This window comes from Melopsittacus undulatus, chromosome 6, assembly GCF_012275295.1.
Source record: "Melopsittacus undulatus isolate bMelUnd1 chromosome 6, bMelUnd1.mat.Z, whole genome shotgun sequence".
Classification (NCBI taxonomy): Eukaryota; Metazoa; Chordata; class Aves; order Psittaciformes; family Psittaculidae; genus Melopsittacus; species Melopsittacus undulatus.
In genome coordinates, this window is record NC_047532.1 from 49,961,318 (window position 1) to 49,978,574 (window position 17,257).

Genomic DNA, 17,257 nt, shown 5'->3' on the forward strand with positions numbered 1-17,257 from the left:
CCATTGGGACCCTTACAGAAAGCCCCCAGAACAACAGCAGCTTTGTTGTTCTGCCAAAATGTGACTTGATTAATATCATTTGAGGGGGAAGGGCAAATACAGAAATAATTTCTAACATTCCTCCAGAGATTTTGTTCTAGCAACCTGCCCTGCTGTCAGGTCATTTCTTGGAATGCATACTGAAACCTGGAAAAATCTATGGAGCATGGTCTCTATTCCCATTTGTTTACTCTGGGTCTCAATATTTCTCCAACAGTCAAAGCAACAGGATTTGAAGTTAACTGTTTCATTGCTTAAGTATATGCACTTACTATACTTATTTTTCTCTTCCATCCAAAGGGAAAAAAGTTTTAATAATGCTTTTAAAAGCACATCTAAAAATATGGTTCAGTGCATGTGAAATTTATACCAAAAAAACAAGTCATAAACAAAGCATATTTTTAGTGTTGGATGTCAAGCTCCTCAAAGTTAGGAAACATAAGGATTAAGCATGCCTCCTTTCAACTGTCATTACAATATCCTTTTGCAGTTTGTTCATGACAGTCCTTATGCACATGATCACAGTCTCCTTTTTTTCCAGAAAACCCAAGTTTTATATAAAATGGAGAAAGGACAGCTGTAACTTTTTTTTCCCTTACTTGTTTGGCATTCACTGTACAGTACATATCTTCAGAGCAGAAGTGTACTATCCAAGGCAGCATTCAGCTGTCTCTCCCATGAAGCCATTGTTTTCCTATGAAAATGGATTCTGACTGTTTGGGATGGTGGGAGAAGAAAGGGTAAGAAAGAGAACTATGCAAGAAACCTTTTTTGTAAGGTGTAATTTTGAGGTTTTGGCTTTGTCATTTTCCTATTATTCTTGTAAAACAGTGGAGGGGCCTTTTAGGTTTTTAACAAAGTGAAACAAAATTCACAATAGCTTCCTCATGTAGCATCATCCAAATATACACCCTGTTCACAACACACTACAGACCTTCAACATTAACCTAAGCTGTGTTAGCATAACTCCCAAGTTGCCATTCACTGTGTGAACCAGCAGTCAGGAGAAATAGGATGCTTTTCCATTGGGTTTTTGAGACTTGCATTCACAGCAAAGCATTCATGAGTGTGAAGAATAGTGGATTACATTTCACATCCATGTGATCTTACAGACATTAACCTTCTGTACTTTCCTTTCAAGAATTATCTTTTTGTACCATTCTTTTTAACATGTTCTGTTACCAGTCTTGCCCTATCCCTGTCTTCAGTCCCCTCCTCATCTCATTCACATCAGCACTTTATTCACAGACTTCTTACCTATTCAAACATCTTCCCCATCCCCCACCCCTTCAGTCTCATCCACCTTTCAAGTCTCTGCAAAATCCTTTTTTCCACCAAAGTCAACACAATGTTCTCAGTTCTGCATTTTTAAGCAGCCTACAGAAAATTCTCCCTTCCTGCAGGAAGGCTAGAATAAGAAAAATAAAGTGTTTCAATACTAGAAGAAATGGAAAACTACTATTCACTTTCAGTTCTTGTGAACTTCCAGCTTTATCCATACAACTCAGACACAGTAATGACTCATTTTAACCACAAACAATCAAAATTACCTGGAGGCATGGTGTGAACCACCAATGACTAAATAATCTCCACTGTTTTTAAGCTGTACCAAATTCATACTCTGATGATGATCACTGTTCATGTTAACACTAATTATGGCATCAGTTCAAACCTTTAGGCATCAGAACTGTTTACGGGAATTTCCTTACAAAACTCTGTTATGAGGTGAATAAGTAAGTGTGGTGTCATATAACATCAAGTCAAAATTAGTACTTTCTGAAAAGATACAATTAAATTGTATATGGCTATGGAAATATAGATTCTGTTCCTAACAGAAGAATTAAACCTCTGCAACCTCACCACAGGCAAGGAAATCTCACTCTAAAAAAATGCCTTCAGAATCAGGACTTAAATGCCTTGCTAAAACAAGTATAACTACATTTCCAAGACACTGGACCCAAAATGAGAATGGCACAGTTCTTTTGAATGGAAAGACATTAATTTTGGAACTAATTCAGTAAGATGATAAAAAAAAAAAAAAACAAAAAAAAACAAAACAAAAAGACAAATCAAAACTAGAGAGCAGCTTGAAAAACTATTAAGCAAAGACCATTCAATTGGAATTTGAGTACAGGAGCATGCTCAAGATTTTAAAAGTACTTTGAAAGTAAAATCTGAACATAAACCTTTCCCTTTTAAGGGCTCAGATTACAAAATACACTTCTTCCCTTACAGACCTAGAATCAGATAATGAATCAGATTTTACCAAATATGATGAAAACATATTTGGCCTCTATTAGATACCTATTACGGTTTTTTAGTCTAGAATTACCCCTGAAGATGGTGGTACACCTAATACCCCAAATAAAGGGGAAAAAAATCTAAGAGAATTATATAATAAAAGCAGAACTCATATTTTGGACTTTAAGAATATTCTATTAATCTAATGCACAGAAACCATGGCAAGTTTGTCAAAATATGACTTTCCTCTCGTACTGTTAGAAGAGCTTCAACAAATAAATGAAGATACTTATATCTTCATATATACATGCTTTGATGGAAAGAACCCAACACAACTTTCTCAACTGACAATAATAGTGACCAAGTTAATTGTAATATTTGAGATCATAACATCATTGTCAGAAGTGAAAAAAGGGCAATAAGCTGTCTTAGTCTTCTCGATAACATAGGCATTGGATAAATATCAGGTATTGTTTTATTGCCTTCCTTGTAGCTTATATTGCTTCATTCACCACTTACAGCACAAAGGGCAAGCATGAAAGCAATGGTTTGAAACTTTATATGCTAAAAATAGCTTTGTTTGGGGTTTTTCTAGGGTAGAGCAATCAAGAATGTTTTAACAAAACAAGACACTAGTTTGGCAGGGTATTCAGTCAGTGACTTTATAGATCTTTCCTAATTTACAATTCAGCATTAGCTGTCTCTAGGCCCAAAACAATCAATATGTTTTAGCATTTATAAACTTCAGTCTTTATACATCATTTTGACTAATCAGATAAGAAGGAGGATAAGGTTTGTTTCTGTTGAATCTTGCCTGAAGGATATAGCATGAACAGCTGATGCAGATTACTACATCTCCTGTTCATTTTCATCCATTCATTGGTGGAGATGCTCCTTGAAAGTAGGATTTCTGATCCAGAACTGAAATCTGCAGCAAACGTCATATTTGGCATGAGTGTTATAGCCAACTCATTTTCACAGTCCCTTAGGCCAGACACAGCTTTATGTAAGATCCGTGATCACTAAAACTATTTCAGAGTCTTTTGGTTTTGTTTTTAATGCAAATTGTTCAGCAGGTATTGTGAAAGACTTCTGAAAGCGATTTTGAGGAGTTTTTTTACCTAGGCAATCTCTTACAGGTCACTGAATAAAGATACAATTATATGGAACAGTGTGTTCTTCCCTCTTCCTCAAAAATCCCTGCCAGAATTAGCACCTACTGCTATCATCACTTGTTGATACCAGTCTCTGGCTCTTGTGCAGACCACAGGCCATCTAGCTGCAGATGAGGAGTCCATTATTTGCTCAAAGTAAACGACAAGATGAGACAGGCAGGAGGGGAAAGTGGCTACTGAAATCCCCTGCTTAAAGTCTGCCTCTTACTCAAAGGCAGACTAACCATTCAAACAGAAGCTGGTATTTTTGGAAACAGGAAAGTGCCAAGAAATTCAGAAGCCAAGGGTAGGCAGCAACACCACAGTTCATGCCAGCAACACTTAAGAGCATGGTGTTGTCTACCACCTACAAGTGGCTTTTTCTGCTCACTTTCACCTCTGAACACCAGAAGAAAACAAAAACAGAGCAACGGAATAAAAACTTTATCCTAAAACTTCAATCCTGGCAAAGAGCATTTCCCATTGGCAGCATCCCTTCTGTAAAAAGGGATTCTATGGAGCCTCATAAAGACATGTTTTACCCTTCATACACAAATAAGAGCAAAACGCAGGTCAGGAACTACATAATTCCAACTACTAATTTCTTTTCCACAGACTAACTTTTGGAGGATAAATCATTTGGAAGTTCCTCTTTTTGATCATCATTGCCAATACCTTATAATATCCCCAATAAGAACTTCAATATTTCTAGATAACAACAGTAGAAAACTGCAATTTACCTCCAATACTCATTCAAATTTATTTCTCATTGTTCAAATTCCAGGAAAGAAAGAAAAAAGAACAAACTGAAGTAACTTTTTAATTAAAAAAAATTTCTCATCTAGTTATTGCCTTATACCAGGAAGTCCAAGGAAAAATATTTATAACATTTATAAACAATTCCAGCTCCCCAGATAACTAACATGTGATTTCATCTCTCTCCAAATTATTTTCTCATGCACTATTGAAATTTCATTTCTGCCTCTAAGATTCATTGGAGTTTTCAAAGAAAATAGTAATTCAAGACTGCGGGTCAGCAATCAAGATTATCAGTAGGTCAGCAGAGCTGTTGAAAGAATAACCTGAATTAAAAAGTTACCACAGTCACTTTGTAACAGTGGAAACATGCTAGCTCACACCTATCTGTCCATGATGTGAGGATCACTTTTGTCCAGGCTCATTAGTAATTCTTTCCTTGCTAACAAAATGCTCATTTAAAGCTAATACTGCACTCTTATAAAGAGCAGTAAAGCCACAGGAATCCTCAGACCACAGAACTGCTCCTTATTCTAAAGGCTGTTCTCCTGGAAGCCTTCTGGCATAGGCAGAGGGGAGTTGATGAGGTTCTGTTCAGATATGGCAGTTTACACTTCCCTAACATAAATAAAATGCACAGAATTACATCCCAATATAATAGATAGAAAAAGAAGGAAGAGAAAGGTAGATCAGAGTCCACACAACACCAGCAGAACACATAGAATTTCCCTTTATGCTTCCTAACCCATAATCAGATCATTTAAAGATTTAGAGTCTAAGCTTCTGTCTTATATTCTCTACATATTTAAGAATTCAAGCAAAGTTACCTCATTAACTTGTTTTTTGTCCAAGTGAAAAACTTGACCAGAACTTGTTGAGGCAATTTCTTCATAAACTTTGTAGCCAATATGGTCTCTATCATCACAGTCTCCAGTCAGCACAAATACAACCTACATTGAAAAAGAAACAAAAGAAATAAACCAAACCATCAACAAAAATATTGTTTGGTACATCATGCAAACTTCAGGAAAACATTGCAAAAACATTGCAAAGACAACACGAAGGCATGACAAAAGAATTGTATCACTTAGCATAGGTTCATACTATTTTGCAGAAAGGATAGCCATATTGCACTCGCTACTGAAGGAAAGAGCAATGAAGAAAAACAGACAAGAATTTCTTTAGAAATGCCATTCATAGAATCATAGAATAGTTACGATTGGAAAGGATCTCAAGATCATCTAGTTCCAACCCCCCTGCCATGGGCAGGAACACCTCACACTAAACCATATCACCCAAGGCTTCATCCACCCTGGTCTTGAACACTGCCAGGGATGGAGCATTCACAACCTCCCTGGGCAACCCATTCCAGTACCTCACCACCCTTACAGTAAAGAATTTCTTACTTATATCCAGTCTAAACCTCTGCTGTTTAAGTTTCAACCCATTACCCCTTGTCCCATCACTACAGTCCCTAATGAAGAGTCCCTCCCCAGCATCCCTGTAGGCCTCCTTCAGATACTGGAAGGCTGCTATGAGGTCTCCACACAGCCTTCTCTTCTCCAGGCTGAACAGCCCCAACTTTCTCAGCCTGTCTTCATACACGAGGTGCTCCAGTCCCCTGATCATCCTCGTGGCCCTCCTCTGGACTTGTTCTAACAGTTCCATGTCCTTTTTATGTTGAGGACACCAGAACTGCACACAATACTCCAAGTGAGGTCTCACGAGAGCAGAGTAGAGGGGCAGGATCACCTCCTTTGACCTGCTGGTCACACTCCTCTTGATGCAGCCCAGGATACGGTTGGCTTTCTGGGCTGCAAGTGCACACTACTGGCTCATGTTCATTTTCTCATTGACTAACATCCCCAGGTCCTTCTCCGCAGGACTACCATGAATTTTCTTTGTGCCCAACCTGTAGCTGTGCCTGGGATTGCTCCCACCCAGGTGTAGGACCTTGCACTTGTCATGGTTAAACTTCATGAGGTTGGCATCAGCCCACCTCACAAGTGTGTCAAGGTCCCTCTGAATGGCATTCCTTCCCTCTAGCATATCAACAGAACCACACAGCTTGGTGTCATCGGCAAACTTGCTGAGGGCACACTCAATTCCACTGTCCATGTCAGCGACAAAGATATTAAACAAGACCGGTCCCAACACCGATCCCTGAGGGACACCACTCATTACTGGTCTCTAGCCGGACATTGAACTGTTGACCACAACTCTCTGAGTGTGACCATCCAGCCAGTTCTTTATCCACCATGTGGTCCACCTATCAGATTGATGCCTCTCCAGTTTAGAGACAAGGATGTCATGTGGGACAGTGTCGAACGCTTTGCACAAGTTCAGGTTGATGACGTCAACTGATCTGTTCCTGTCCATCACTTTTCGAGCCCCGTCAATAGAAGGCCACCAAATTGGTCAGGCAGGATTTTCCCCTAGTAAAGCCATGCTGGCTGTCGCCAAGCAGCTTGTTGTTTTTCATGTGCCTTAGCATGCCTTCCAAGAGAATCTGCTCCCAGATTTTCCAGGCACAGAGGTGAGACTGACTGGTCTGTAATTCCCCGGGTCATCCATTTTCACCTTCTTGAAAATGGGGGTTATATTTCCCTTTTTCCAGTCATCAGGAACTTCACCTGTCTGCCATGATTTTTCAAATATAATGGACAGTGGCTTTGCAACTTCATTTGCCAGCTCCTTCAGGACCTGTGGATGGATTTCATTAGGTCCCATGGACTTGTGTACATTCAGGTTCTTAAGATGGTCTCGAACCAGATCCTCTCCTCCAGTGGGCCCAAGGTCTAAGTTTTCACAGTCCCTGCGTCCGCCTTCCAAGACTCGGGTGCTGCGGTCAGAGCCTTTGCCAGTGAAGACCGAGGCAAAGAAGCCATTCAGAACCTCAGCCTTCTCCAAGTCCTGTGTAGCCAGTTCTCCCGAAAGCTTCCGGAGGGGGCCTACATTGTCCTTAGTCTGTTTTTTAGCCGCTACATACCTATAAAATCTTTAACATCCCTTGCCAAGTTTAGCTCCAATTGGGCCTTAGCTTTCCTAACTTGGTCTCTAACTACCTGGGCAACATCCCTGTATTCATCCCAGGCCACCTGTCCTTGTTTCCACCTTTTATAAGCCTCTTTTTTCCTGTGAATTTTTCTCAGCAGCTCCTTATCCATCCAAGGAGGTCTCCTGGCCCTCCTGCTGCACTTCCTTCTAGTTGGGATGCATCACTCCTGAGCTTGTAGCAGGTGATGTTTGAATGTTAACCAAGAGTCTTGGGCCCCCTTGCCCTCTAGGGCTATATCCCATGGAACCTTGTTAAGCATGTTCCTGAAGAGGCCAAAGTCTGCTCTCTTGAAGTCCAGGGCAGTGAGCTTACTGCATGCTCTTCTTACTGTCTTGAGGACCTTGAATTCGACCATCTCGTGATCACTGCATCCAAGACTTCCCTGGAGAGTCACATTTCCAACGATCCCTTCCTTGTTGGTGAGCACGAGGTCAAGCAGGGCACCTCTCCTCGTCGGCTCCTTTGTTGCTTGCAGAAGGAAGTTGTCTTCCACACAATTGAGAAACCTCCTGGATTGCTTGTGCCGGGCTGTACCGTCACCCCAACAGATGTCAGGGTGGTTGAATTCATCTATCTGTACTTGTACTTCACAGAACCCCCATTTCAGAACACCGTAAAAACATGCACAGAAGGTATAAGCTGACCAAGAATACACAGGTAGAAGGCTCAGTTATGCTACTTGGAATCATTGAATAGTTTGGATAGGAAGAGATCTTAAAGATCACCTAGTTCCACCACCCCACCCCCACCACAGGAAGGGACATCTTGCACTCGAGGGTTACTCAAAGCCCCATCCAACTTGACTTGAACACTTCCAGGGATGTGCCAGTGACTCACCACCCTCAGAGTGAAAAACTTCTTCCCAATACCTAGCCTAAGTCTACCCTCTTTCAGTTTAAAGCAATTCCCGTTGTCCTGTCTCTACTTCCTCTTATAAGATGTCCCTCTCCATATTTCTGGTAGGCCCCCTTTAGGTACTGGGAGGCTGCAAGAAGATCTCCAGAAAGCTTTTTTTTCCTCCACACTGAACAAGCCCAGCTCTCTCAGCCTGTCTTTGTGGCCCTCCTCTTGACTCACTAGAGCAGGTCCACATCCTCCCTATATTGGTGGGTGCCGAGCTGGAAGAAGTACTCCAGGTGGGGTCTCATGAGTGGAGTAGAAGGGGAGAATCACTTCCCACAACCTGCTGGTAATGCGTGATTTTCCCTTAATGAAGCCATGTCAGCTGTCACCAATCATCCCCTTAATGTCAATGTGCCTTAACATAATTTCTTAGAGGACCTTCTCCATGATCTTTCCAAGCACTGAGTTAAGACTGACTGGTCTGTAGTACCTTGGGTCTTCCTTTCTTCCCTTTTTAAAAATGGGAGTCATTTTTCCCTTTTTCCAGTCAGTGCGGTCTTCACAAGACTGCCATGACTTCTCAAACATGATGGATAATGGCTTGGTAACTTCATCCACCAGTTCTCTCAGGACCCGCAGATGCATTTCATCAGGTTCCATGGGCTTGAGCACTGTCAGATTCCTTGGATGACCTTAAAACTCATCTCCTATAGTGGGCAGCTCTCCATTCTCCAAGTCCCCGCCTTTGCCTTCTACAGCTTAGGCAGTATGGTTGGAACTCTTGTCGGTGAAGACCAAGGCAAAAACATCATTGAGTACCTCAGCCTTCTCCCTATCCCAGCCAACCAGGTTTCCAGTTTCCTTAAGGAGAGGGCCCACATTTTCCCTCCTCTATTTAATTCCTTCAGGTTTTTTTTTTTAACCAGATCTATTAATTCCCTATTAAAACATATAAGTGAATAAATAAATAAATAAATAGAACAGTAGTATTTTGGTCTGTCCTCTAAAAAGATTTCACTGAATCTCATGTAAGAAAAATTTTACTTTTCATTATTAAGAAAACAGGGCATTAAATATATGAACCAGCTCAAAATGTAAACCACTTCTGTACCTGTGATTGTTTCTGTTGAATAAGTTGAAGTACTTCATGGGTAAGTCTGTAATCTTTGGATCGTGCATCAGTAAATACATAGATGAAAGAACCAGGAAGAGAAATTTCTAGAGCTATCTTTATAGCCCCAATGCTCATCTCTGGACAGTCTCCACCACCCTGTTCAAAATCAGAAGAAAAACAAAGCATTTAACTTACTTTTGGGACATTTAACATAAAGACTTTCTCAGCTTCTAATAACTTATTCACCTTTTTTATCCTAAGCATTGTATAGTTTCTGCAGGTTGTTGTCAAGACTCACACTCACAAGCAGCAACTGCAACAGTTCCTTCAGGGAAATAAAAGTCAATTTGTGGTCAGCCCTGAAAATGCCTGGTGTCATAATCAGTCCTATCTTTGGGAGCACCGTGTTTTGGTTAGTTCCAGCTCTTGTGACAGCTCCATTTCCTACAATCACACACTCCCTTCCTGGCTGGTGATTTAATTGCTCTTGTAGTATGCAGCAGTCACAGGAGGTCATGATCATAGAAGCAGGCGGGAAATGATCTCAACCAAGCAGTGGTGAGCTCCAGGAGGACCTTTAGATAACAGAACAGTAAGAACTTGACCTAGACTTCATACTGTGGGGAGCCAGTGAAGGGAGCTCAGCAGAGAGGGCACAGGTGAGGTATTCCCTGTGACCTGTGTTGCTAAGTAGACAGCTGCATAGCTGGAGATTTTTCAGACCATGTGTTCAATCAAAATACTTCCAAGCATGACTTTGACTTTATGTAAAATGATCTCTCCTAAATGAAAAATTAGAGGAAAATACTGTTAAATAAAACTTACATAATTTAGGCTGTAACTTCCGAAAAATTAACTTGGCATATTGAAGACAGAACTTTCTAAAGAGCTGAATAGAAACTGTAAACCCTGCCCCAGCAAAAAGCAAGAGACTTCTGAACTTTCAAGTTTAAATATGAAAGTTATTTTATTTCTAACATAAAAATCCTGGGAAGGAAGAAAAAAAGATAATGCAATTGTTGCACCTAATATTAATTCTTGAGATGCCATCAAAAACTGTTTTGAAATATACATTCACAGACACATAAACCAAATACCTGGCCTCCCACAGTCTCCAGTCCTTAAGAATTTCATCTGTTCCCAATGAAATGTTCATGTCAGTAACGATTCTTAATCCATCAGTATTTTTAACCCCATTTCAAAGCAAGAATATCATAAAACTTCTCATCTATGTTAAAGAATAGGTACATCACCATTGTTCTTTCTATAAGCTGATTCTTTCTAAATGTAGTCTTATTTGTATGGGAAAAGCAAGTGGTCAACTTAAGACTGTCTGAAATTCAAGAGATAGTTCTCCAAAAACATTTTTGACACATCAGAACTTTACCTTGGCAGTGTTTGAACAATCCTATGGGACAGATCAATATATACAAGTTATTTCTTTCCTGTTTTGCAAAGGGAACATTGTATTTAGCAAAAGACTCCTCCACAGAAAGCTTTAATTTGTAAACAAAATCAAGATAATAGGTAATTTTTACAGACACCTACTTGGTACAAGAAAATCTGTATTCCTACTTTAAGTCTCCTACATTGTTGTCTCATGTAATATTCTATATGACATCATCTGTTTTCTACAAAAATTGGAAAAGCACTGCTGAGCTAAATGTTATTCAGAAAACAAGCATGAGCTTTCCTTATTCTCATAAAGTAGAAGAAGGATATTCTGAAATGGCAGCTAAGTAGAACTACAGAACAAAAATGCATTAACTTTATTTAAAAAAGAATAAAAATTTATTTTAAATGTTTCCTGTCCTTCTCTCCAAATTGCAGTTAAATATGATTACGATTACCTTGTGAAGTTTTCTGGGAAGACAGAGATGAGTAAAGCTCAACAAGTCTCCTCCTCTGTTCAGTTTGGACAGGCACACAAAAATTTAGGTTGTTAGCTGAGCTTATCTGTACTATTTACATTTCTTATGTCTAAATTTAAATATCTATATAACTATTCACTTAAATGGCATTGCATCCACTTACAAAAGGATAAGCTGAATACCCAATTCAGAAAGTGTTATCAACAAATCTTACAGAATACTACTTTCATTAAGTTGTCATTTTTATACCAAGATACACTCAAATAAGGCCTTCCCATAACTGTTGATGCAAGTGTATAGGCATCTGTATTATAGGATCATATAACACTCAAACTATATGAATATACTTTAAACGATTTTTGTGGAGACAAGATTTAAGTATATTGCTTATGCAAATAGGTATCCATTGTAAAAAATGTATTTAATACAAGAAGAAAAAAAAAAAAAAAGGCCACTAACAAGCCACTGCTACCCAAGCACAAGTTATCGTCATGCTATTGTCCTGGGTTCAGCAGTAGCAGTCATTTTTCTCCTTAGTAGCTGGTGCATCACTGTGTTTTGACTTTCGGCCTGGGAACAGTGCTGATAACACTGACATTTTTAGTTACTGCTTAAATGCTTGGTCTGGCCAGGGACTTCATGAGTCTCATGCTCTGCCAGGGATGAGGAGAAGCTAGGAGGAAGCAGAGACAGGACACCTGACCCAAACTAGCCAAAGAGGTATTCCATACCACAGCACATCATACCCAGGAGGTAACTGGGAGTTACCCGGAAGGGCGAGTTCACTGCGGGGTTGGACTAGGTGTTCAGTCAGGCAGGGACGAGTTATTAGCCGGTGGGTGGTGAGGTGGTGTATTCTCTTCCCTTATTTCCTTTTTCATTATTTTTATTGGTGGTTATAGTGAGTAGCAGTAGTAATTTGTGTTATACCTTAGTTACTAAACTGTTCTTATCTCAACCCATGGGAGTTGCATTCTTTTGATTCTCCTCCCCATCCCTCCTGGAGCAGGGTGAGGGCAAAAAGGGGGTAGTGAGAGAGCGACTGCATGATTTATGGCTGACTGTTTTAAACCACAACAGCTGTCCATAAGAATGATTCAAGGTTAGTTACACATGAAACATAGGCAATATAGGATCAACTCATGAGGTGTCAAAGGAATGTTTTCTTCACTACTTCGAATGCAGAAGAAGCAGAGCCTAGATTCTTCAGTGAAATTTATATAAACTAATTTTTACTCATGTCAAATGCCAACCAAAAGCCTACTTCTAGTGTCATGTACAGACCCTCCCAGTTGTTCTGCAACCAGATGGACTTTGTTGGAAAATAAGAGCTGGACTTATCCTGACATCCAGGGAGGACAAGTTTTGCCGTGTTTTTTAAAAGCATATTTTGATCTAATATGTTTTATTTTAAGGACTCTTATGTATGTGTTCGTTAATATTTACATGCATTTTCAAGATTAACCTACCTTAAAATTTCCTTTACCTCCACAATATTAATCCCTGTATCTTTTAACTGGCTTTCTAGGAAAAATGCTAACAATAAGCATGTATGAAGTGTTCACATTTTCTGAGAGAACTGCTGGAAGATGACCCATCAGTCCTGCTCTAACCACTTTTTAGATTTATATTTTGGCCCTTCACCAATTTAATGAACAAATGCAAGGCAGTGAATATCTTAATTTAGCTGAATGAGTGTATCTTGAAAGTAATTACAAAATATGCCATCAATCAGGATTAGAGAAAAAAAAAAAAACCTTAAATTCATTAACTTCTTAAACAACTTGCTTGTAAATGAAAGGTCCATCTAAATCATATAACTTTTACAGATAGCTGCAATTATTTTCCAGTATAGCTATTTAGAAAACCAAAAAATGAAGACTGGAAGGATTTTTAAAGTTTAAATTTCTCTGTGAAGGAGAAAAGCATAACAGCTGGCATTTTCTGCCTCCTTGAAAACTGACTATTGTTTTCTCTGAATTTCAATCTTTATGCCAAATTTTGAGCTATGTATTCTTCACAAACTAGTACTATTAGCTTTCAAGCAATCTTTTATTACAGGGATTACACCATGTGCCAGTTTCAAAGGGAGAGCCTGTCCAGCCCTGACTCTAACAAGGTTCTCCCAAGGTCAGCAGCACTTTGCTTGATGAGAAGACAATAGGATCATGTTTTCTTTCATTAAGCATAACATCATTACAATACATCTCCTTCTTTCCGTCACCTGATCCAGGTGTCATTTGTGGCTCATTCTCACAGAGAGAAAATCCAACAACTGAGATGGGCCAGTGTGCTAGTACGAAAACTGCCACTTGTTTCCTGAGCACAACTACGGAAATAGTTCACAGGGCTTGAATAAGACAAGAATATCCAAGTCAACTTGATACCTTTGAATCAGTAACTGCTAAGTAATTCATGGCAGCTAAGGCAATACTTTAGTAATACTTGATGAGTCTTACAGTCATTTTGTACATAAATTAGTTAATTAAAGCTAATGAAGGGTTTTCATGGGAAATAAGTTCCAGAACACAGTAAAACAGTTCATAAATGTTTGAACAAGTGGCAGGATAAACTAAAACGCAAAGTAAACATTAGCATTATCTAACTATTCTTTCTCGAGTTATTGAACTGAGTCCCCATACAATGATGTAAACTAAGGCAAAGTTATTGATCATAATGATAAATTAAGGTGATCAGAGAACAGGAAAATAACAGTTTGTGCAGGTAAAATGACAGATATAAACTGCCTACATTCTGACAAAACACTATAGCAAGAACATCAATATAAAAGAAGAGATTAGAGGGAGGAAACAGAGCCTTTGCTAAAAACATGTAGAGAACAAACAGGTTACTCACCTGAACATAAAGCTCCCTAAGTTCAAATTGAAATTTCTTGGGATCTGTGGTTATTGTCACTGGGCCAATTTCTAGGATGGGGGAAAGAAAAAAAAAATATGTGAAAAACACAAAGGTATCAAAAGTCAGCTCCATGTAAAGAGCTGATTCAGATTCACAAAAATCTGGTAGTTAAAAAAGCATTTAACAGAAAGAAGTAATTGAGAATGATAGACCCAGCACTGGGTCTACAATTCCAAATCTAGTAATCCTAACATCATTCCAGTATTACCAGTTTCTAGGTGTCTTAAACTTTTACAGGCACATAAAGCAATAAAACATTGTGCTGTGTTTCTTTCGCATTTGATTTTGACCAATCATTTAACTGCTCTTAGTAAGCAGAAGGGAACAAAAATCCCCCAAATAAAGGTGGGAACAGAAATCCCCAAGCCAAAAAACCATATATTTTTCCAGAAAATGTACCCTTTAATTGGAAAAGCCTGGTGTGAACCCAGTGCCCAACCTCAGCATATCTAGAAGCACTTGCCAGAAAGCTGAAGCAAAATCAACTTTATTTGTGGTGTTCACCATGTCTTTGTACATTGAGAAACACCAGGACATTAAACTGAAGTTGGCTGGGCTGTGGACCAGGGTATATAACAGCAGCACATATTTGAGCATTTCCCAGTCACACTAGTTGTACCACAAGCCCTCCCTCTGCCCCTTCAACAATTGCCTTCCTAATTGGTACCAAATGTAATTCTAACCAGCTGTTTTCCTACAGCTGTGATTTCCTGACAGTTAACCTTCATCTGTCTTGGCATTCATTCACTTCATTCTTTCCCTGTCCTGGGCAGGCATTCCTGCCCTGTCCTTCTGCCAGTAGTGGCATTCATCTCACTCAGCAAGCTGGATTAGCGTACTAAGCCAAAAATAAATAAATAAATAGACACACACACACAAAAAAAAAAAAAAAAAAGTGAGTAGGCTTTCCCTAATTTAGTGCCTCCAAACCACTCAAAGAGATCAACTGAGTACCAACACATAAAATGGGGTACAATTATGCTGCCATAAAACTGCAGTGATACCAATTTAATACAGCTGTAGCTTACATAGCTGCCTTAGGTGACCATACAGTGCTTTCCAAGCTCCCTAAAAGGAGTTACATTCCATATAATCTAGACATTTTTCTTTTTTTTTAACAGTCCACAATTTTATTTCACTGGTATTTGTGTAACAGCCATCCCTGAAGTTTACTGTAATCTCACATGCGTTTGCTTGGGGGCCTCTTTTTTTGAGTGCCTATTGCTAAGTGTAGGTTTTAATTTATTTCAAAGTCACCCAAGATATCACCCAAAATCTTTCTTAGAATATTAAACTGGTGGAAGGGTGAAGGCTGTAAGGCAGGGTGAAGGCTGTAAGGCAGGGTGAAGGCTGTAAGGCAATTTACCACAGGTACAGTCAAGTTTGCCAGCACTAAGCTAATTGGTTACTGATACAGGTGTCTGCAATAGCAATAACCATCCAACTCTGGGCCGGCATCACTTCCCTGTCCACATAATCTGATCTTCTCTCAGTTGTATGAAGACTATTCAGTACTTTTCCCATGTAGCTCACAAGCCAACTGTTCTAGGTTCAAATGATGACCTGAGCGATTCATACCATCTGAATGCTCACCAACTTGTACCAAAACCCCCAGCATCTACTATCTTTTACATGTTGCTGGGCGTCCACCAAGTAGCCTTCACCAAGTTAATTTCCTTTTATCCTCTTTCTGCTACCTTAAAGTGCATCCCAAGGCAAGACCATTTCATCAATGCAGGTAAACACAGGCCTTTAAAGCATTCAAATATAGATTAATGTGATAATAGGAACTATTTTTAAAAAGGACTTCAGGAAAGAAAGGCAAGTTCTCTCAAATGACCACAGAAAGCTATCATAGAAGGTTAAACTACTGATACAGTAAGAACCTAAAAAACTAAAGTCTAAATCAAGCTTCAGTCATCAATATGGTCTTGGCTCTGTAGGAGAGAGACAGGTCCGAGATTCAGTGTAGTTGAGACACTAATGCCATGTAATGCTAAACTACAGCACTGTTAAAGAACTATGAAGACCATGATGGAGAATTGTTCTTAGCACTTTCATGATGCTAACCAGGAAGCATAAGTTCAGGCAGAATTTCATAGAATGGGTTGGGTTCAAAGGGACCTTAAGGATCATCTAGTTCCAACCCCCCAGCCACTTGCAGAGACACCATCCACTAGGCCAGGTTTCTCAAAGCCCCGTCCAACTTGAAAAGTTCTGAAGGAACTCTAAAGGGTTTAACAGCTTTACAGTACCACACTGAAAAAGTTCAGCTTGTGTAGGAACTTGCATCCTAAACAATGCTGAAAAGCTTTGTGACATTAAACTACACCAAGACATCAAAAGAGCATACAGTCAAGTTAACAGAAAATACCAGAAATTGCAAAAAGAAAGAGAAGAATGTGCTGGTACTCAAAAGAACTTATGGTGTCTAAGAAAAACAGGAATAGCATAACTTTGTTCTTTTCTGCATCTTTAATGGCGCACACAGCCAGTAAATTTATAGGTCTAATTGAACATTTATCCACATCCAAATTTGACCAGCTTCAGTAACTGCATGGAGAAGTCAAGTGCTCAATCCCACCATTGACATTCCTCAAATGAGCATATGTTACAAATGTATCTATGAATGTATCAAGTATATTGCTACAAATGTATCACATATATAACTACTAATGTATTGTTACAAATGTTTGGAATGTACTGCTACAAATGTATCATTTTAAATACAGAATATTTACTAAGAAACAGGATCCTGCAAACGTGCCAAGTAATGCAGAAGGAAAAAAAAACATTTATTTCTTTTTAGCTTCAGAAGTTCTTTAGGCAAAGATTGGCACATGAAATACTCTAACAGAATATGTCTGTTCTGATCACAGAATCACAGAATCCCAAGGGATGGTGAAATATTAATCCCTTCTCAGCCACCAATATAGGAATATTCAGGACTAGTTCTTTATGGAGGTCTCCCAATTGCTTACTACTCCAGAGCTGTCCCCAGTCCTCTAGAAGCGATTGTGCAAAAGCTGAAAAAAACTTAGTTCTGACACAATAAGACAGCTTGTCTTTGTTAGGCAGCAACTAAACTCTTCTCTCACAAAAAAGCAACTTAAATGTCTGTTCTTTCAGGACAATTTGCACATACACAAAACTGATAAGGTAAGAAAGGGAACATACTTTAAAAGAATGGCTGCACCTTACTGAACAAAGCCCTGGGCTTCCTAAACTGAAATCACAACATTCAACATAACCACTAAGTTAT

General features: G+C 39.2%; 1 protein-coding gene across 1 annotated transcript in view; it reads right to left on the minus strand.

Moving 5' to 3' along the window:
* The window catches only part of HMCN1 (hemicentin 1), a 209,674-nt gene that overhangs the window by 162,359 nt on the left and 30,058 nt on the right, over window positions 1-17,257 (minus strand). The window contains exons 2-4 of the mRNA XM_034064292.1: window positions 13,933-14,003; window positions 9,203-9,361; window positions 5,018-5,140 (exon numbers count right to left, since the gene is read on the minus strand). Of these exons, the coding sequence (XP_033920183.1) occupies window positions 5,018-5,140; window positions 9,203-9,361; window positions 13,933-14,003 (353 nt within the window). The remainder of the gene's footprint in view (window positions 1-5,017; window positions 5,141-9,202; window positions 9,362-13,932; window positions 14,004-17,257) is intronic.